This window comes from Epinephelus moara, chromosome 19, assembly GCF_006386435.1.
Source record: "Epinephelus moara isolate mb chromosome 19, YSFRI_EMoa_1.0, whole genome shotgun sequence".
Classification (NCBI taxonomy): Eukaryota; Metazoa; Chordata; class Actinopteri; order Perciformes; family Serranidae; genus Epinephelus; species Epinephelus moara.
The window spans coordinates 26454726-26477252 of NC_065524.1; the positions used below are offsets into that span (position 1 = coordinate 26454726).

The 22527-nt window shown below is 42.1% G+C and overlaps 1 protein-coding gene across 2 annotated transcripts in view; it reads left to right on the forward strand.

Annotated features, from left to right (window-relative positions):
- Nucleotides 1-22133, forward strand: part of dachc (dachshund c) — a 29651-nt gene extending 7518 nt beyond the window's left edge. Inside the window, exons 2-11 of one of the 2 annotated variants that reach the window (XM_050071995.1) lie at nt 1084-1193; nt 4455-4565; nt 9379-9557; nt 10735-10855; nt 10978-11112; nt 16998-17185; nt 17814-17961; nt 19957-20085; nt 20260-20364; nt 21570-22133. In XM_050071995.1, coding sequence (XP_049927952.1) covers nt 1084-1193; nt 4455-4565; nt 9379-9557; nt 10735-10855; nt 10978-11112; nt 16998-17185; nt 17814-17961; nt 19957-20085; nt 20260-20364; nt 21570-21607 — 1264 coding nt within the window. In that variant the 3' untranslated portion in view covers nt 21608-22133. Of the gene's footprint in view, nt 1-1083; nt 1194-4454; nt 4566-9378; nt 9558-10734; nt 10856-10977; nt 11113-16997; nt 17186-17810; nt 17962-19956; nt 20086-20259; nt 20365-21569 lie in introns of both variants that reach the window. The other variant, XM_050071994.1, reaches the window with a different exon arrangement.
- Nucleotides 22134-22527: the final 394 nt, after the last annotated feature.

The window sequence follows — 22527 nt, forward strand, 5'->3', positions numbered from 1 at the left end:
GCCAGTGGGTGTGTCAACAGGGGATTGGTCCTTTCTGCTGGGTAATTGATGAATTATATGCAATATGCAAATGAGGCGCCATTAATCTCCTGACTGACAGCTTCGTTTATGGGGCCTTAATGACGGCTGGATTAGATTCTAATTAAAATCTGCTCAAAGACACCCCACGCTAGGAAGCTGCTGCTGCTGCTGCTAGTCTATCTCTCCCTCCTTTTTTTTTTTTTACTCTTTCCCACCTTTTCTCGCTCTCTCGGACTCTCGTCTTTCTCCTCTCACCTTACATCTCCTCATCTTCCCCTTTATCTCATCTCCCCTTACATTTTTATTGTTTTGTTTCTCTTGTCCACGTCACACCCTCTTCTTCCCGCTCTTCTTTTTCCCCCTCTTTCGCTCACTGTGTCTTTTATTATCACACACACACACTCTTCACAGACTCGTACGCTCACTCGCCCACAGACTCATGTTATCCAATGTCAGGCTGGTATGAGAGGAGATGAGCTGCGCTGGTTGTCATTAAGCCTGATGTGGCCCGTGTCATTTCCCCTGTCAGGACATTCACACCGTTTAGTCAGAGCCAAAGTGATGTCTGACAGCTTTTCACATACCTCCTCCAGGATTGATTGAGCATGCCCGGCTCAATCAAACCATGTGAATCTGCTTGTAGTCGCAGCCTTTATTGAGGAAATTTGTGACATGGCGAGGGGGGGGGGTGGTATGAATGACCGAGTGAGGAAAGGATGGAAAGGAAAGGAGACGAGCAAACACATTTAATAAGCAAACAAATGAATGAGTAAGCTGAACAGTAATGAGGTGCTTTATTGATGCCATAGGGAAACTCCTTTTTTGCTTGCTCGTATCCACAGGGAGGTCAGATTTGCTGTACAGCAGCCTTCCTGGAACCGGTCAGGTTTCAGTGTTTTGCTTGTTGACACTTCAGCAGGATCAGAGGTTTACAGACTGAAGGGCAGTTTCTCTACCCAGGCCACCCATCTCAGTCTCAGCATGAAAACCTGACTGACTGAGGGGAGTATTAAGTATTAAACTGCCTAATGACTAATGTTAACTTGTGCTTTCTGCCCGCAGTTCGAGGCCAGGACGACCGCCCAAGAGGCTGCAGAGTGTGACAGAGGGCGGGACTCACCACATGCTGTCCCACAGTGGTCTGATGCACGCTGGGATCATGCCTCCTGCAGGTGACCACCCAGGCCTCGACACGCACATACAGTACATATGTACACATGTGCACACATGTGCTGCAGAAACAATATCACACAGGTGCTCAGAGGTACTAAACTACCACTGTTGAGAGGAATAATTTCTGACACCGTGTAATTATGGTGTCCACTGTGCATCTTAAAGTGACTGACATCATATGCAAGATCCAAAATGTGCACTTTAGTGTGGAAAAATATATATTTTAAATATTTTATTTGTGTTTTAATTTATTTTATTTTATTACCAGTCACAATCTAAATTAGTTTTATTAGATTTAACAATTTTTAAGATTTTATTTATTTGCCTTTTATGATTGACAAAAACATTACCTTCAACTTTGACAAACTGTTCCCTTTTTTTCTGCTCTTTGTATTTTTTTATTTTCTCCACAATAGTCCCATTTAGGTTTTCTACAGTCCGCTACTCAGCATGTTAATTAGAAAACTATCAGGGAGCAGATCTCTACACCACAAATACAGTGCTCTGAATCACACACATGTTTATCTGGTGAACTGAAGATACAGCAAACAAGCGAAAAATAAGTATTTTTGTCCCTTTACATGCCTCCAATCAAAGAATTTGCACACTTTTATAGTCAAAACTCGTCAGTAATGATGATCAGTCAGTGACACACCAGAATCTGTGTCCAAGTATTGAGGACAAAAAGACATGGGGAAGTAGATATATGTATATATATTAATAAAAATGTATGGGAAAGAAATTGCAGTTGCTGGCACATATGTAATTAGGCACAGTATTTTAATTAAAAGGTGTAAAATGTGCAAATATAAAAAATAACTGATCAGAATAAACTAATGACCAAAATTAAATAAATAAGTAAAGCAAGAAATATAATTTACTCCTTCTAATAAGCTTTGACTCATATAAATCTATTTTTAATTATGTGTAATTGATATCTGTGCTGTTTGAAGAGAAAACATACAAACTTCAGTAATTTGGCATGAACTACATTCACTCAGGTCACCTTCCAGTGTTCTGTATCAAAGACCCATTAAAAGGAAAAAGACTCTCCGACTCTCTCAACCCCCCTTTTTGTTTTTCATAAGGTCGAGGTTTGTAATTCCTCAGAAGTCGCAGCAGAAATCCCTCTTTTGGCTCCACCAGCTTCTTGAAACAGTGAATTAGTGACACATTGTTGCTCCAGCCCTCAGAGGAGCTGCTGGCAAAGTTCAGATTCTGTTCTCTTTTCAGCTGTCGGAAAGTGAAAGCAATGACCTGGCAGCCAGCTGAGTTACTCCCATCAGTTTAAAGAATAGAGCAGGCTGCTGATGCAGAGTAGACACACGGGATGGGGAGGCGGTTTTCCACCTTTTTCCTGCAGACCCCTATAATGACACATTTTACCCATCATCAATAAGTGTGAGGAGGCGGGGCTCTGAGAGGCAACCTGTGTGTTGATTAATAAAATTACCATACACGCTGCTGACACATGAGAAACAACCCATAACTTGCAAGTTGGCCTTTTTTCTTGAATTATAAGTACACAAAGTCCTCTGTTAAGTTGAGTAAGATTCATAATCTTTGGGCCTCTGAAACCGCTTTGAAATCAATTTTTATAATTTCCTTAAAAGCCTCCTGCTTGAAAACACAGCGATTAAAATATGTTTAATGTGTTTAAGATTTTCAGTTCCCCGTTTCCAAACTAGCCCATTAAATTTCTCTCAAAGAATTAAATTAAGTTTTAGGATAACTGAAATTTTCAATGTAGTGGCAGGTGAAAAGGTGAGCAAAAATGTCTGAAGGAAAACTGGTTATTTGTAACGTCAGAGTCTGTTTTATATTTTTGAACAGCCTCAGTCAAGTGCCTGCTAAAGGCCATAGTGCTGCTTGTTCTTGTCACAAACAGTTGTGTGTTTCAGTCCCCATTGTGGTGTTTGTGTGTGTGTGTGTGTGTGTGTGTGTGTGTGTGAAGCGCAGAGAAAGGCAGAAAAGTAATTGTTGGCACCTCACCGCTCTCAAAGTTGCCCTTGGCTTTGTGCTCTTCACTGCAACCTGATCTTTTCATTCCCCGCCTCAAAAGAAGCCATTTTCTGTTAGCTCCGCTTCCTCTCACTGTTCAAAGGTGCTTGAGTGTGTGTGTGTGTGTGTGAGTGTGTGTATACGTGTGTTGTGCATGCGTGAGTGTTCAAGAGCATCTTTCTCAGTGGGAAAAGAGTCTTTTTCCACCAAAGGAGAGGGCACGGCGGCAATGTCAGCGCTACTGATTAGAGCTGGCCACATGAGAGGGGAGAAAGAGACAGAGAGAGGGAGGACATTTGAGCGTAAAAGGCAGGGAGAAATCTTTGATGTGATCCTCCTTAGTCTCTTTTTCTCGCCCTCGTGCACTCACACATACACACACGCAACACAGTGGCTTATGTCCTGCTGTGATGCTGACATTTGAAAAGGTAAAGTAAGGAGAGGGGATGGGAGGAGAGCGGGGGAAGATGGCAGGGAAGAGAGGGAGAGAAGATGAGAAGAAAAGGAGCAATTTGTTGTGGTTGTCTCGGACGGACGGACGATTCACCTGAGAAAACCAATTGTGTAACGAAGAGAAAACACTCAGCAGCTCAGTTTGTTGCAAATGTTTAGTTGTATCCAAGATCAGGAAATTAAGACTTATGGTTTGTTTGTGTTTCCTGAGTCGTGTTTGCACAGTTGCGTGCTTTGTCCAACTTTAATAATTCACTGTTTGTCTGTATTAGCGCAAGAGATATTTAATTTTCTGTGGCATAAGATGGAGTTTTAAAGGTTGCTCTGTGGGTCAGACTACCTTCTGGGGTTCAAGGCACAAATTAAAATGTGGCTGCCACATTTTACCACTCTCCATTTCATTTTATCCAAAAGTGCATAACCCCTATTAACAAGTATCTTCACTTTTTTCTAATGTGTCTAATTTGTACTGATAAAGAAGTGCTTTCTGGCTAAAAGGTGGAGCTGCTGCCGCCACTGACTGTCATCCTGTGTGCTGTGCTGTGGGATGTGATGGCCCTGTGTGGGAGAGATGAATGTCTTGGCTTGTTCCTATCACTGCCGATTCCCCTGGCAGACTAAATGGCCAGTGCAGTGGTGCAGTCAGAATGAATGGCTGGCCTCTGTCTTCCCATGACAACCTCCTGCCTACCCACTGCTCTAATCCTCCACTGGGGCCATTGATCTGGCTCTTATTGATTCTTCTTTCTTTCTTTCTGTCCTTCTCTTCCCTTTTCCACCTCTCTCTATATCTGTCTCCCTCTCAGATCTGTCTGCCCTGGCCAAGAAGATCAAGCTGGAGGCGATGGCCGGTTACCACAGCAACCAGCAACATGGCGGGCCAAACGGAGAGAACGGGGACCACAACCATGGACTGGGTGAGTGGCATCCGTTGGTCCATACTCACACACGTCTGTGCGAAATGTTTAATTACGGTCGTATAACACATCGCACGGTTGTTGTCTGTACACATCCGTGATGCCAAGTCAATACGACTTCAGCAGCTGTGTTTATGTGCGGCTGCTGAACCGAGCTGATTAAAACCAGGATGTGACATCACCTCTTCTGCCGGTATGCTTCCTCTGAGCGACGGTGGATGAAAAACAAACTACAGCAGTGATGAGTTAGCTCTTCAGAAGAAGAGAAACAAACATCTGGGTCAGGTAATCCAAACCATCAGAAACATAGAGAGCATCATATTTTTTTATTACCAGTTGTGTTTTTCCATTTGTGATAAATGCCCGTAAGGACAAATATTTCCCTCAGCTTTGATTTGTTTGCATACTTGTGGGATTCAATAAGATTCAGGAAACGTTTCCTGAGAAAACACAGTTGGTCATCCGCTCTGTGGCCTCGAAATGTTGCCCGCAAATCATTAGTACATATTAGTCACGACATCAAGAGAGCGCAGACCCAAACCAGATCTGTTACTCATGCTCAACATGGCATGGGCCTCTCGTATTGACTAACATTAGATCAGGATTTACGGGAAGAAAAGTCTCTACTTTTAAGGATAAAAGTTCCTCTCCTGGCATCGATTAAACCCCTAGAATCTCATGTCTGTTTTTCAGAAGTACACATTTAGTTTTTTCCATGATGTAAGGGCCCAGACACACCAAGCTGGCGGTCAGCTGTTGGTCAGTGTCGGGCTGTTGGTGAGCCTCTGTCGCCCTAGTTGCCTGAGGCAGTGTGTCCTGCACCGTTGGCAATAGTTGGCGCCTTTTTTTGGCTGATTCAGCATCTTGAATCGTCGTCAGAGACGGTGGCACAAGAAGACAAACAGAAGTGAGGAAAGCAAATAAATGCCAAAGTCAGCAGGGTGTAAAATGAAAGCAAGTGTGTTATATTAGGTTAGATTGTTTTTGAGCCATTGAGCTCTTTAGCAGAATATGCTTTGTTCTTTCAACATTGGGTTGGGTTGTTAACGTGCTAACTGGCTAACTAGCGTCTTGAATCCGTCCTGTCGCTTTTCCTTTTTTCAATGATGAATACAGACTACCACTACCTGCTGGAATGGGGAGTTACTTCCTCTCACGCAGGTGCAGAGCGTACGTGCTAGTTGGCCATTGACCGTAGTCTTTGTGTTGTCTTCAGTTATTATTCAGTTATTTTTATACGTAAATTAAAGACCTACCTTTTTAATCTGTCATTTAATGTGGTGTAACATTACAGTCTTGATTTTTACGTTTTAACCATTGGTTTTTACCTTGTTTTATCTCCCCTGTTCATTTTCTATTCTATTTTATTTCTATGGAGTTTTACTCATTCTTTTGTTAGTTTGTTCTGTTTTGGTTGGTTTGCTTTTTTGAAAATTTATTGTTTTGTGTTTGTGTCATTCCAGTTTTGCCATGTGAAGCACTTTGGGCTGCATGTTTGTATGAAAGGTGCTATACAAATAAAGTTAAGTTGCAACTTTTTGGCTGAGACACAGGCAACGTGGGGCGATGCAACAGTCGGCCTTCATCGTTACTAGTTCTTTGATGCTGGTTTAGTGTGTTTGGGCCTTAACTCTACAAACTAGCCTCATTCAGTAGGCACATATATGAATATGCAAATTAAGACCAGCCTCTATCTCCACCCACCCCTTATAGCTGCTCATCTGTAGCGAAAGCGCACCTGCTCACCTTCGACTCTGCTAGTCAAACGCACAAACCTTTGCTTGTAAACGGTAATGGATAACATGAACCTTTGGCTTTACTACGTTATCAAACAGCTGATAATGTTTTGCTAATATTAGATAAACCTTCTTCCTGATCACCAGTTCTGACAAGTATAAGTGAAAGTGAAAATTAGTTTGCAAAATACTGATACGTACCAGCGCCTGGCTTTTCATTTCATACACCTTGTTTTGGCAGAGCATCATGCTAATGATATGCAAGTTGACAGGTCCCTCAGGTTTGTGACATATGAAACCATGGCTGTCTGAATCCGTGTTTTTGAGGCTGTCATTGGTTCACTGCAGTTCCAAGGTGAAAATGCTCAGCCATGGCGTTTACTGCTTATTTCACTCACATTATGTCTTGTCGTGTATAAAAAACATCGTATTTAACCAGTTTTAAAACTTGATTTTCATTGGAAAGGGTCCTTAAGTAAGCAAAGTGTTCACATCCTTTTGGCTACTTGTGTTGGTATATTAATTAGTCGTGTGATATTAAAACTGTTCCCTTTACTGCACCACTCCCCGGCTGTGCAGTAAAGGAAGAGCAGCCAGCAAAAAGCGGAGCACCAGTGGACAAGAGCGAGCGCACCGGGATGATAGAGAGATGAATAAGATGAGAGGCTGAAGCCAAATCAATAGTCTTCTCTCTAATTCACTATCCTGAATGCAAACGACAAATGCTGGACAATCGATGGCGGAACGGACACACGCACGCACACATGCACACACCAACACACACACACACACACACACACACAAACAAATGGGACGCGCCGCCCCCACTGTTATCGACAGGTTAAAGCGACATCAGTGTGTTTAGACAGATGACAGGGCTTATGGGGGTCTGTGTGGAATACGCTATTAACCTGGGACGCGTACACACACACACTTAACATGTGGCGCATACTGCGAGGCTTTAGGACAGAAATGAAAGGGAGGAAAGTGTCCTTGTGCTTTTTTTATAAATTAGAAGAAGGCAAAAGTGAAATTACAGCATGTTTGAGCCTGTTACTTCTCGTTTCTGGCTTTGACTGTGTGTGTGTGCGTGTGTGTGCGTGTGTGTGTGTGTGTGTGTGTGTGTGTGTGTGTGTGTGTAGTACATTTTTTTCTCTACCCATGTCTGTAAACACTCCCAGTCTTAAGCATTGTTTACCATTGTATACACTCAGTTACGACTGCCGGCATCTGTGCGCAGTTAGGTGGCATGGTTACCACCAGCCATTATAAACCTGTAAAGCTTAATCACTGTTAATGATAGAGTCAAGTGGAAACACACACACACAAACACACAGCTCAGGCATACATACACACATAAGAAACTATGTGTTTTTTCCATACCGCCACCCACGGCCTTATGGGAAGGATAGGCCCCTACCAGAGCTTTAACCACTACAAAGGCAATCTCAGATTACACACACGCACACACACACACTCACAAATGCTGAGTGTGACACCTTATGGGTCGGGGAAGAGCGGGGAGCAGCCATTTCTGCATTTAACAAGATCTTCTGGGAAATTTACAGTAACTGTTTGTTTACAGTAATGGTTTGTTTGGATAAACATAAGAGAGGCACTTTGACTTTTGATGTTTTTTAATGAAACATAAGAGAGAGTGATGGGAGGGCAGAGAAAGTGAAGAGAGGGGGAAATAAAAACAGAGTTAAGAAGAAGGAGAGTGNGTGACAAAAAGTGGAGCGCTGGTTTCTAACCAAGGCTTAATATTTGGAGTTGGCTGCTAGTTGATTGTCGGAGCATCTGGTTATTTAGCTCCATTCAGACAGATCTTTTGTTTGGATTGGTTTCTGCTCTGGGCAAGTGAGAGACTAATCTGCCAAATGCACAAAAGCACTGCACATATGTCCAGCGAGCCCGACTCATAAAGTCAACGCCTCACTCTTTATTTCTGAGTTTGCCTTTTTCCTCTCTCTTTCTTCTCTTTCTCTCCTCTCCCTCCATTATTTGTTCTATTTCATCTCTCCTCTTTGGATAGCCTTTTTTTGTTTCCATGCACTCGTTCTATTATTTGTGACAATTGTGCGGAATAGAGTCCAAGATTTTTTCCTTTGTGTTTATAATTACCCAGCGTGCATTGCTGGCCCAGCACCAGGACTGCCATCAGCTTCTTTTGTTCCACTTCCTCCCTGTGTTTCTTTTGTTTTTGTTTTTCCTTTTATTAAATGATAAATATTTATGTCATTTTATCCACCACCCCCCCCAACTGGATTGTTTGTTTCATGAATAGAGGGACTGCAACAACCCACTAGGGTGCTGTTGAGAGGAAGGATTTTCTTTAAAGATAGTGGATGCTTGTCGTAAAGAGACGAGTGCGAACAACAGATTGTCCAAGATAATAAGAGTTTGGTCTGAACCGCTGAAAACGTGTTGGATTATCGTCAAGAACACCGGGGCATTGACGGAAAAGTTAGCCAGTTTTTGTTGATTCCACAGAGGCTGTGTTTTGAGTTGTTGCAGGTGACACTTATGAAAATCATTTGAAGCATCACAAAAACACATTTAGACTATCACTGTTTTTACATCTTGGTGTTGTAATAAGCAGGATGAGTGTGTCTCAGCCATGCCCCCTCCCTTATTCTTCTGCTCGCCTCTCCACTCTCATCTTTTTCCACACTCCACATCTCTAAACCCCTGACACGCACATGCACACATTTTTCAAGTCGTGGTTTAGAAGCAGAGCAGTCATCCAGGTAATATTGACATCACAAAGGAATGACATTGGTGTCCGGTTTCAAGCTTGTCCTCGGAGAAGCAGAGACGCTGCGGGCTTTCAGCTCAGTACACAGCACAGGACGGCGCAGAGCCTTTAAGTTGTGTTGGATAAATATAACTGAAGCAAAAGTGAAAGAAGAGAGAGACGAGGCCTGTTTCATGTTGGGTGCACAGTGTATGTTGGCCTTTACACAGAGCTGCTGGTCTGACCTTATATGAGGAGCGACAGACACTTACTGTACTCTACTGTACTCGCCCTCCTTCAACACCTCTCCATTCTATTTTATTCTATTCTCCCCCACCAGTTCTGGATCAGTTGCCCTTCATGATGATGTCACATCCTCTGATCCCTGCCAGTCTGGCGCCGGCCTCGGTTTCCATGGCGATGGGCCAGATGAACCGACTGAGCACGCTGGCCAGCATGGCCAACGTGGCGCAGCTCCACGCCAAGCCCCCCGCCAGGGCTCCCACCTCCGTCATTAAGGTGAACTCAGAGGCCCATCAGCTCGGTGGATCTGACCACCGGCCAGAGTCCGTATGACACCCACGATCTCATGACATGAAATCAGAATTATAGCTACATTACACACAAATTAGATATTTGGGAAAACAAAAGACATAACACTAACTCAGTTTTAACACCCAATGACCCTTGAATCCAAGATAATTTAATAATTTAATAATTTAGCGGGCTGAATTTAGATTTACTTTCATCCAATGGTTATGGCTAAAAACTGGTAATTGTCTACTGGTGGATATCTGGACCGCTACCAGAATGTAATCAGTTGTTCTCTGGCTTGAGGCCAATCCCATATCTATTTATAAATATTTGAGATATCCTGCACACGGACAGAAACTCCGACTGTCCCAGCCAAGTTGCTACCTTTGCTTAAAAACAGTCCTGTGTTTCAGACTAATTAAAGGAGGTTTGGAAGGATTTATTTATTGCCAAAAAATTCAGATTGTGGGCGTCAGTCCTTGCAGAGTCTAACGTTACACCATGTCCTCATCAGTAGCAGGAAGTACCATCTCCGGTCATAATTTTAACGATGCGGACCATTGTTTTTTTTTAAACATTGGGCTGAGTCCCAAAGATGGTTTATGAAGTATATTGAAATGAGCGCCAAATTCTTCTGTAAACACCAGATTATGTAAAATACTAGGCTTAATATTACAGGGGTAATGCCCCCCGCCGGCCCCTCCCTTAGATCCACCAATGAAGGTAACTACCATTAGCCTAGTGTAGCTTCGCAGAGTAGCACTACCTGGAATTCACCCAATGTGGTGTGCTGTGTTTAAATCATATATTTAAATTGATTTTACTAAATAAAAGAAAGAGTAATTGAAGATAAAATGAAAGACAGTAGATAGAGATGCACAGTCCCTGAATCCAATGAAGTACTAAGTATAAATAACCAAAATAAAGTTTATTTTCTTAAACAATCTACATACTGCATTTTCCTCTTGCACTCATCTAAGATTATCCCACCAAGAATTCAGTATCTGCATCTACATTTAGGCAAAATAATCAGCCTCAAAGGGTTTAAAATAATAGCATAAAACACATTACAAACTTTATTTGTTACACAATTTTCTAGAAAAGTTTTGCTCCCAAAGTAAACACACTATGTCACTATAATAATTTTTTTGTTGTTTGGTAGGAGCGAGTGCGTGACAGCCCCTCCCCTTCTCCCTCATTGGAGGAAGCTCAGATGTCATCCAATCACAGCAGCAGTGTGTCAAGCTCCCCGTCTCACACAGAACGCACTGCGGAAAACACACGTACGTATATTTAACAGTGTAAAAGTGTTCTCACAAAATTAAGGATGCTGTAGCAGTGACAGCACCTGTGAAAAATGTCTAAGTTATAATCTCTTTGACTTTTCTTTGTATTTTCATTTCAGACCCACATGATGACGGCCTGTCATCAAGTCACAATGTGCTGGGGCACTCACCTGGTGTGGTGCACGGGGCCAGAGAGACAGATGTGACCTCAGTGGATTACAGCAAGGAGAACAAGAGGGGCCACAGCGACAGAGGTAAGACACACTGTTACTTTAATACAGCTTGAGTTGGCATTGGATCAGGTCAAGCAGAACTTTCATCTTTAAAGCAACAAAATTAGACTTTCATTTTGTGTTTATTTTGGTGGCTCCTGTGGACAAAAGCCATAGTGTTTCCATGTGCACCACCAACTCGTGTGGTAAGGATCATGATCTGGTTAGTGCGTGCATTTGTTTCAGAGGCGAGTGAAAGAAGACGTTAAGAACTTATTTTTAATACTATTTTTCTTTTTTAAACACAGCTGTTTGCAAGATGAATAAATGACATACTATATCTATTTGTAAGATTAATAACCGTAATACGACTAGGCGGCAGCCTCTTGGGCTGAAAAATGAAGCCAACGTGGAAATGCCAGAAACTGCAGTTCCTTGAATGGCCACTTGAGGCTGGCTCCAGAAGTGAGTTAATCCCCATAGACCTCCAATGTTTAAACACCCAGCTGCAGCAGAAATGAACATCTTTGTAGCCTGCTACAAAAAAAAGTTTGGTCTCTGTGGCTAGTTTACATTCATGACAACTGTACAGGGATGAATTTTCATATAATTCACTTGTTTACATTTTTTTAAAGCTTAAAGTTACGCATAATTACAAATAGGGCTTTTTGAGTGTCGACAGGCCACAGTTGGTCAGATCCACCTCTCGCCCAAATATGGTCACTTGTGGCTCCAAAAAAACAAGATGGTGACCGCAGAAATGCCAAACTTGAGGATTCAAAACGGGAGCCCACAAACCAATGGTTGATGTCACAGTAGCTGTGTCTTTTGTTTTATACATCTATGAATATGTTAAAGTAAACTTTGTTTGAACTACCAATGTAAATTCATATATTGATGTTAAACAATGTCTCGCAATATATTACATACCTATCAAGGAGGATGAGGGCCAATTAAGGATTGGTTTTGAATCCTCTCAAATCCTGCAGTTCTCTCCATCTGTTGCTGATTCTGCCCCAGTATCAGCCATAACCACAAAATATAATGTTAAAAAAAACAAATTCTCTGAAGAGAAATGTCCTCCTGCTTTCTTTTAAGTGGCTGACCGTACTACTCACTGCAAACTTTGCCTGGGAAAAGTTATACATGGGTTCTTTAGGTCTTCGTGCTGTAAATCGTTTAGTCTGATTTTGCAGGGAATCAGATCCAGGGAGAGACATTAAGAGTAACTGTACAGAAGTAGGCAAGTTTTCTCGCTGATGTTCTGGTTTGCTTATATAGGTCATATAGAGTCATCACATTTAAATGTAATTTTTAACTTGTGTTGTCTGTAGTCTCATTTTATAAGTAGCACAAACTGTCTGACGTTACTCAAATGTGTTGGATGACAATGTCAGCTTCGCTTCAGAGGTCAAGTTCTTGCTGTTTCTGAGAATGTCTTGTTCCAGTCATCAATCATTTAATGATTATTAATGAGTAATGATTATTTCTCAGACAGATCAATCGCCTTTAAACACAGTCAGTCAATACAGTAAAACAAGCACTCAGTTTCCATCCAATCCATCCATCTCTGTCATCATTTACACTTGGTGGATTTAAACACTTGTGGCAAGTGTGTGATGGTTTATTTAACACTATTTATTTTAAAAGGCTTTATGACTGTGTGACAAGAAAGAAATATCTCAGTAACAGGTCGATAAGGATTCACTGTCTTCTCTCCTCCTCCTCTCCTCCTCGCTGTCGGTGGCCCCCCCTCGGCTTCCCGCGGAGAGCAAAGACAAATAATTCTGCAAAACAGGGCTCCATTAGACCAGGAAGCAGTGTTACATTAGCGAGCCATTTGCCGGGCCGCGGCCTAACGAGCCAGGCGGCCTCCCGCGCTCTCAGCTGGACCTCATCTGCATAACGACCGCCTCCCTGTCGTTAGGGCCCGCGTTGCCACGGCGCTGCAACGTCAGTTGTTTGGTTCTCTCTGTCAGGGAGGTTTGCATTAGCTTAATGAGGACTGCTCAAGGACAAACAGTCAGCAGAAATCTACAGCGAGAGAGGGAGAGGGAGAGAAACGGAGAGTTTGTATGTGTGTGCACGCGCCTGTTTAAATGTATTCTAATACTGAATCACATTATTCAGTAATCGAATCTAAAAATCACAAAGGCCTCCCAGGTAAGGTTTCAGACGCTGTCAGGTATCTGTGAACATATTGACAAAACAGTGATGGCACCAACAACGTGAATGCCATGCATCACACATCGCATTTATGCAATTGATTTCCAATTGATTTTGCTGCATGCAAATGAAACACATGTACATTTGCTGGATTGCAGGCTTTTGTGTTTCGACCTACAACATCACAAGATAGGTTTATCGTGGATTGAACAGAGTTTCAAAGAACACTTCAGCGCTGTCATTCTGTCAATCCATTGTATGATAATCTCTGAGAGTGTGTGTGTGTGTGTGTGAGTCAGTTTTGGCTGTGTGTGCTGTTTCAGTGGTCTTTGAACAACGTATCCATGCAGCAAAGATCAGAGGCCATCCCTGACACCTCACTCCCATTAACCAAACATCAGCAGAATTTTATTCTCTGTCTGTCTCTCTCCTTCTCTTCCTCCCTCCCTCCCTCCTGTTCTCTTCCGCTGACTGGCAGTCTTCACGTGGTGAAGTTCATTAGCCCTGGGGACGGGTGGGAGAGGAATAAGAGAGGGGGGAAAAGAGAGATGAAGTTGGGAGAAAAGAGAAAAACAGACAGTGACCTTGGTTAGGGAGATGGGTAAATGATCAAACGAGCTGGCAGCCATGTGTATGTGTGTGTGTGTGTGTGTGTGTGTGTGTGTGTGTGTGTATTTATACCAAAAGTGTGTGTGTGTGTGTGAGTGTGAGGTAAAGTAGGCGTAAAACAGTAACTCAATAAAGGATCAGTCACATCCAAGGAGCCTGGGGAGCCCACGCTGCTGACTGCGCACTTCAGCGGCTACGAATGTGTGTGTGTGTGTGTCTGTATGTGAGCCACGGGAGTGTAGTTGGATGCCCTCCGCTGAGCTCGCCAGCACCTGCTAATTACCTTTCTCTACAGAGCAATGCTTTTAGCAAGAAAGAGGGAGAAAGAGGAGGAGGAGGGGGGAGTATTGCTTCTCATCTGTGAAACACCTTGAATGTGACAGTTGCCAAGACGTGAGGCCGAGGCGGAGTAGGGGAGGTGGGTGGATTTGGAGCAGAAGATGCTGTGGTCAGCTAAGTGGAGAAAACACTGTCATTTGTCACAGACAGAGAAAAGTGCCAGATATCACATCGCACGTTCACACTCGTCTCTGCTCCAGTAACTGCTGGACTCCCAGGACGTCTTCGTCCTCAGTGGCTCGGATGACAGTAAACGCGGAAAGTGAGCAACTGCCTGATGTGGGGAGGAAGAAAAAAAATGCAGAAAATGGCTAAGCTTCATCTCCCCTACCGTCACGAATCGGGAACACGCAGTTCTCAGGTTTACAAACAGATGGTCATCCATAATGCAGCTTCTTAGCTGTTTTTATGGGAGATGTCAAGCTGTGATGCATTATCAATAGGCAGAGTGCCATCTAATAAAGGGTAACCACATTTTCAAAACCCCAAACCAGGACTTTCGTGTATGTGTACACACACACACACACTGTAATTAGTTTAAACACCTATTTGCTGTTGGGCTTGATATGTTTACAAGACATTAAGTAAATGTATAAGTAAGCTATGAATTACAGAAATTTGCATTCAGCCTTGATTACATATGTTGCTGGAATGATGATCTGTGTGCAGGTTTGAAACAAACATGGCACCTGAATGCTTCAAACAATCTATTAAACAGGAAATACTTGTATGTTGGTGGTGGAAACTGCTCACTGCTTAGTCAGTGGCACAGGGAAAGACCGTATGTAAACTTAATTTACACAACACTGTTCAAGACAGGAGGGAATAAAGAAAAATAAATCTCTCTTGTTCCTGCGCACGTTGAATGTGCTTATTGTAAGATGCTTTGCACAACAGCATCTGTCAGATTATTATAATGTAATATAAAGAGTCGACAATGTATAAAAACAAAGATTCAAAATGGAACACAAAATATTTAGTTGTAAGAGCAAGAAAATGCTGCATTCATGTGTTCTCCGATAGTCCCATTTCCCATGTTGGGAAGTCGTTCTTCCAACTTTGGTGTGTTCATGAGCTTTATAATGTGGGAACAACATGGAAGCTAAGATGTGTTATATTTTCTTGCTCAGAGATTTAAAACAACATGCTGATAACAGTTTAAGCTTCATATTACAGAGTGATTTTGGCCCAGACTTGTTGGTGCACCAGCACGTCCCCAAAAACTATTAAATATTGCTGTACCTGACTAATGCTAATAAATAACTTCGCTAACTAACCTAGGTCACTCTATGTGGACTCTAGTTACAACCTAACACCATGTTACAAATCACATCTTTATAACCATCAACCGAACATTCTTTTATAGACCATTACTGTGTCTCAAATCACATACTTCCGTTAGTACCCTTCCATGTAGTATACTATGTGCACTATGTACTCATTGGCGTAGTGCGCAAATTCCGACAGGGTAGTGTTGTCTCAAACCAAACACTGCCGTTGTGCACTCACTGGAAATGACGACCGCAGAGCTAGCTAGTTAGAAAACTAGCATTAGCATTCGCGTTATCGTTCGTGGTACCAAATCATTACAGACTGCTAAATTAACCCAATAAACATACTGCTGTTATACAACAGTATAGTGGTGCTTAGTGCAAAAAACACATGTATTTGTACAATGCAGCGATATTCACGGTCGCACAGTCCTCGGCCGCCATTTCCAGTTTGAAAAGTGGTCCCTCCCCCTCCACTACATAGCCAAGATGGCGACCATTGAGGGCGAGAAGTGTCCATAGTTCCGCACTGTTTTGAGCGCACCATTCGGGTACTCATAGTGTACTGCATTTTTCCATACTTCTCAGTGTGAACGCACTTAGTACATACCACAAAACAAACAAAGCATCACTCCTTTGCAGCTATAATCACTATAGATTCACTGTACATTTAAAATTAAACCCCAAAAAAGACCAAAGCAGTAATGTTTGGTCCATCTGACTTCCCTACGCTGCCCTATGTATGTGGCTCTCATCCCAAGCCCATCTGTTCCTACTGAATATATTGGTCCTGATTACCTGAATAGTTAAAACAGGTCACAAATATGTACTTTCTTTCTTTTTTCTTTTTTTTTGTCTTTTCTTTTTTTAAGGCCAAGTTTTTCCTAAAACAGCTGGGCACTGTATTGTTCCGCACACATAAACAGTGCATTTTATGGGGAGTATTTTCAGATTTGGTGCACTACAGAGTAATTACAACCAGAGCTGCAGTGATTAATCAATTAGTTGTCAACTGTTAAATTAATCGGCAGTTAATGTGATAATGGATTAATCGGTTTGAGTAATTTATCAAGGAAAAAAAGTCAGAATACTCTGATTCCAGCTTCTTACTCGTGAATATTTCCTGTTTTCTTTACTCCTCTGTGACATTAAACTGAATATCTTTGGTTTGTGGACACAACAAGACATTTGAGGACGTTTTCTTGGGTCTTGAAAACACTGATCAACATTTTTTAACCATTTTCTCATCATTATATAGAGCAAACAATGACTCAAATGAAAATAATAGTTAGTTGCAGCGCTGTAACAGCAGAATTGTGTACGTGAGAACGACTCCTAAATAACAGTGCTCATATTAAGGGTAATGAAGGAATATGTCACCCAGTGCAACAGTGTGGAGTCAGCTATAGAATCAGGCGTTGTTGGTTTTGGTCTCTTCATGGGAAGAAAAATATAGAATAAGTCTGCAAATATTAACTGTAAACCCTTTGTGTTAATCTGATTCAGCTGAGGAAACATGAAAATGTCTCTCTGCCCCTCCAGATAGCAGCTCCATGGCCACTCAGACAACCAGGGAGAGCTGTGATAGACAAGTCTACCACAAACCCCCGTCAGGCTGTGAGAGGGTATCTTACCCCGCGGGACAGAAGCTCCCAGCAGGTCTCCACCACACTCCCTTCATCTTCCCGGAAGGCTTGTCCTCCATAGAGACCCTGCTCACGAACATCCAGGTGAGGCTCTGCCGGGGCTTTATTATTATTATACTCTGAGATGAATAGGAAGGGAGATGAGCCACTCTTTGGGATTTCCTGAAATGGTAAATAGCAGACGAGGCAGACATTTAGGATGTGCGGTAATTGGGATGGGCGTGTGCTGACCTGCTTCTCAGATTTTACATGTCTTTGTTACAGCAGAGTCACAATGAAAGCACTCACAGGCTGGGGTTTCTCAGAGAGGGAAAAAAAGGCATGTTTTTAACCTCATCTGACCCTGATGTGACGGCACTTAGCATGTAGTTAAAAGATCAGCGTTGACTTTCATGAGGTTAAAATGAGATTTAATTTTTTTTTTTTTCTTTTCCTGCCTGAGTAAATCCAGGAATTATACACCTGAGTAAAACATTAGACCAAAACATTGCCTGAGGAGCTGCCACATTCTTTGTGATCTTTCTGTGCTCTTTTTTTATACTAACTCATTTTAAATGATCTTAATCTGGAAAGTTTAAAAGCAAACCTCCTTTGTTAAAGTGATATGAAAACAGATATATTTTCTCAGGATTAGCTGAAGTAAGGCTCCTCTCTTCTTGGGTTTCTGATCAGCGTGTAACCTGTTGATGTGTGCCTGTGTGTCTCCAAGCAGGGTCTGCTGAGGGTCGCCATAGAGAACGCCCGGGCGCAGGAGAAGCAGGACCAGATGGAGAGGACGGAGCTGAAGATGGAGCTGGTCCGAGAGAGGGAGCTCAGAGAGACCTTGGAGAGACAGCTCAGCATGGAGCAGAAAAACAGAGGTAGACCGCATCACATCAAACATCACGAACACTATTGTAGGGAGGATGTGCTCAAGTAAACTTTACAGAAACATCAGAACCAACTGTCGGTGTTAATTTAAGATCCCTACCTGGAAGTTATTCTAGTTGGCAAGTGTTGATTGAAGTGTTGTTTTACCCTCATCCAGAGCTACTATACATCTGTGTTACAATTTCCCTGGTGAGTCTCTGTACACTGGCATGGTGTTGATTCTTACATCTAAACACCGACAACTCTCCTGTGACAAACCTGTCAAACCTCCTCTGTGAATGCAGCCAATTTAAGATCATGCACAGTACTATTAAACTGTGAGCAAGGAGCATATCGGCCTTATTTAGCAACTAAAATCTCACTGAAACCACAACAAGCTCACGATACCTTCAAAGCCCCTCAAATCTCTTGATGTAAAGATCTGAGAAGATCAGGGAGCAGAAACAAATTCCTACATCAATAGATACAAACTGCGACAACTATAAAAATAATAGAAGCGTATGAATAATATGATTCACTAGAGTTGTTCCAATACCCATACCGGTATTGGAAGTGCCTCAGTACTGCCTAAAATGCTGGCTCGGGTATCGGCAAGTAAGCAAGTCTATGCACTGTTTATGGTACCACAAAATCTATAAATAAACTTTAAAGAAGTTTCACACGCAGGTAAAATGGCAGTATTCCTGGAAATCAATTCGTCTTCGCTCTTATACAGAAGCCTACACAGGAAGTTGTGCTGTGCAGCCACTGGCAACTCATGTTTTAGAGCAGCGAAGAAGATAGTGTAACATTAGCCGTTAGCATAATGACAAATTAAATAATAAAACACAATTTTATGGCATTCATTCTCTGTATGATCTTTTTCATGTCCTACAAAGGGTACCTGAGCCATGCCATACAACATTAAAAGCAATTATTTCACATCCATACAGAGTTAGTTGTACACAGATGTTAATTTTCTTAATTTTTTTTAGGGCTGTCAAGCAATTAAAAAAAAAATCTAATTAATTAAATGCTTTGTGATTAATTCATCTAAATTAATCACATGCATCAACTTTTGCTGTAAAAGTATTTTAAAAAAATGTCGTTTCAGGGCATCGGTTGCTTAGTGGATAGAGCAGGAGCCCCATGTGCAAAGACTCCATCCTTGCTGCAGTGGCCCAGGTTCGATTCCAGCTTGCGGTCCTTTGCTGCATGCCGTTCCCTCTCTCTCTACTCGTTTCGCTAAACTGTCCTATCCATTAAAGGCAAAAAAATGCCCAAATAATAATCTAAAAAAAATTAAATAAAATTGTAAATTCAAATAAATTTTGACAGATGTGTCGTAGTAAAGCTGCTGGGTTTTGGACACAATAGTCCCCCTGTCCTCGACCACTGAAACTGGTCTGCAGTCCATTGCAATCCATTTTGTGAGGGAGTTAGTCAGTCGGTCACAGGTAGACTTACTCAGTTTGTGTCTGAACACCTGGTTGAGTGTGGCTTGACGAGGCTGACTGCTAGTGCTAGCATCAGAGGCTGTGCTAGCTCGGACCTCCGGGTTTGCTGCTAAATGCTTTGAGTTGAGGTGATAATTCAGGCTTTCAGTACTCTGATGGTATGAAAATTCCTTACTGCAGAAACTGCAGAGGTTGGTGCTCCTATCAACAGTTCCATCTGAGCATTTTTCAAATTTAAATGTTCCATTCACGGGGCCAAGCAGCATCATGTCGTCTGCCTCCATCATGTGACATGGCCTTCAAAGACTCACCGGGTCAAAGGTCACCACCTTTAATTTTCTTAACATGTTTTTTTTTCTGATTAATTAATCGAAATTAACGCTTTATTTTTGACAGCCCTAATTTTTTTTTTTTTTTTTTACAACAATGGTACCAGATTGGAACTTTGTATCAGATGATACACAAGTTTACGTATCGGAATCGGTATCGGGAAAGGAGGAATGATATCGGAACTTACTTTGTGATCTTTTGTCCTTCTTCTCTCTCCAGTTCTGATCCAGAAGCGCCTGAAGAAGGAAAAGAGGAGTAAGAGGAGACTACAGGAGGCCTTGGAGGAGGAGGTCAAACTGCGCGATCAGGCCGAGCACACCCTGCTGCACACCGCCAACACACACACAGGTACAGGCACAGCAACTCTTCTGACACTCTCATAAATTTGTCATGTTTTTTTGTGTGAGCTCTAAGTTTTGTAATTTTCATATTAAATGTCACCAAGCCTTCGGTGCAACACGGCCCCGACTGTTCATTTGCCTCTAATTAAGTGTCTTTATTAATTAATGACCAAAACTACAGGCCATCAATCATCGGCGGCCCCTCCTCACACAGAATCCGTGACCCAGGACGTGGATGGGAGCAGTCACGATGACAACAGGCTGGACACCAAGGCGACAGTACAAGGTACAGGTGTCCGGTTAACAAACACTGCGTCTTCAGTGTGGAGCAAAAACAAGCTTCATATTCGGACGAGTAAAAAAAAAGGGTGTAGTTGTGCAATTATTAGACAGAAAAGAGTGAAGCAGAGTGAAGTCATGAAAGGAAATGAAGACAAACAACAATTTCAAATTATATTTTTATTCCTTTCTCTATGAAAGGAGCTGCGTGATCTTTTAAATGTGAGTCTAGTTTTTTAAAAAAGCAAAGATTCGTGTGATAACATTTGTAAGGACGCTGCACCAAGTATGTGGGAATCATTTACTTATTAACAGTGGTAAATCGACTGACTACAAAACGCCATTTCAGTGTAAGAGCTGTGGAATAAACAGTGATATACCTGCTGCTGGGGATTTATTTAGCTCCTATCAACTGAGCAGGGACAACAGATTTCATTATCACTCACTGCTTTTGATGCTTAACTGACCGGTCGACTGGAAGGGTTTTCAAAGATTTCACAGCGAGACCGCTCCTGAGAAGTTGAACAAAATTAAATGAAGCATGAGGCAGTTCACTGGGGCTACCATTTTAATGGAGATGGGCGTTTAATATATTTATTTTGCCAACATTATTGTCTTCACAGGGATAGATTAATGAGAAAATCCCACATGTAACGTCTTAAATAGACAGAAAAAGAAATGGCCGTGATCTCTAGCCCGGCCTCATCAAAAGAGTGCATGGTTCCAGCCCACCTCTGCTCCGCGCCGTGCCAGGACCGCCGTACCAGACAGCGTGCTTGTTCAAAGCCAATTTTTAATTGAATGTCAGTGAAGCAAGAAGAGAACTGGCCACTAATTAACGGCTGTCTTAATTGTCCTCGTGACGAGTTTGTTTGGACATCATTTGCATAATTAACACCCAGTAATAAATCATTTAAAGGGGAATTGTCTGTCAGGCAGCAGGGCAGGATGTGGTTCCTTTGTGCCAGGAAGTTTTATCGCCAAAAACAGGGATCAGGGGCCGAAAAACACTTTCAACTGAGCCTTACTTAATAATGATCTTTTATTAATGGTCTTTGGTCAGGGTTTTATGGGACCTTGTTCAATATTTATATGAATGAATTTATAACGCGCAGCATTTGTCCTCCTACTGTTACCTAAAGGATCTAAATTCATTACAACTTATAAATTATGGTTGTGTTTCATTAGACTGGATTTCTCTCTGTGTTTCAGAGGGCCGAGTGTTCCTGCAGACCACTGGGATGTACTGAAGACCAGACGGAAGGATGAATGGACGGACGAATGGAAGAACAGAGTGACGACGATTCCTCATTTATGAGAGATACAATCGACAGGCATGCTCGGTCGCGCGGTTGCATCTGAGATACACATCTCCGCCTCCTCGAGAGGACTCCCCCTCCACCTCAAGGGTGACATTTGAACTTTCCCATCGCTCTCTCGTTTAATTTATTGCATTTATCACAGAATCTCGGCCGTAGTGGGAACAGTACTTTATTCCGATGATGTGTTTGACTGTGTTTCTTTCAATCAAGGTTTTTTAGATCCTAGATGAAGATGACCATAGTTGTTTTTTTGTCAGTGCTGTTTATCTGGACACAAGTGATGAATATAACTTGTAACAGAGTTGTGTACATATATATAGTCATCATTTTTTTGTTATTATTATTATCACAAAAACATAATGGCATGTTGTACAGTCAGTACATGACCTGTATTGTGTATGTTATGCAGTAGTGCAGTTTGACAATACAAACAATACAAATCCTTTTTATTAAATGGTGTCAGTGCTTCGTCCTTTATTTTAAATATGCACCTTTCTATGTGAAAAGATTTCATATATATATATATATTGCACCTATCTGAAATGTGGATTTCTGTTATAGTCTAATGGTACAGGAAACCCTTGAGACTTGCTCTGTGTTTGTGGAGGAAGGGAGGGTCCCTCTGCTTGCATGTCTTTACACATGCGAGGGAGTGGGGAGTGATGTGACATTGATTCTTGCACCATGTCCAAAAAACATACACGTAAGTATTGACAGAACGACAGGAAGGTGGTGAGCAGGGTCACATGTAAGCTGTCCTTTGGTGAAACATGATGACGATGCACTCTCTGTGGCTGCACTCTTTTTTTCATCACGTTTCTGTCTCAGGATGAAGAGGAGGGTGAGAG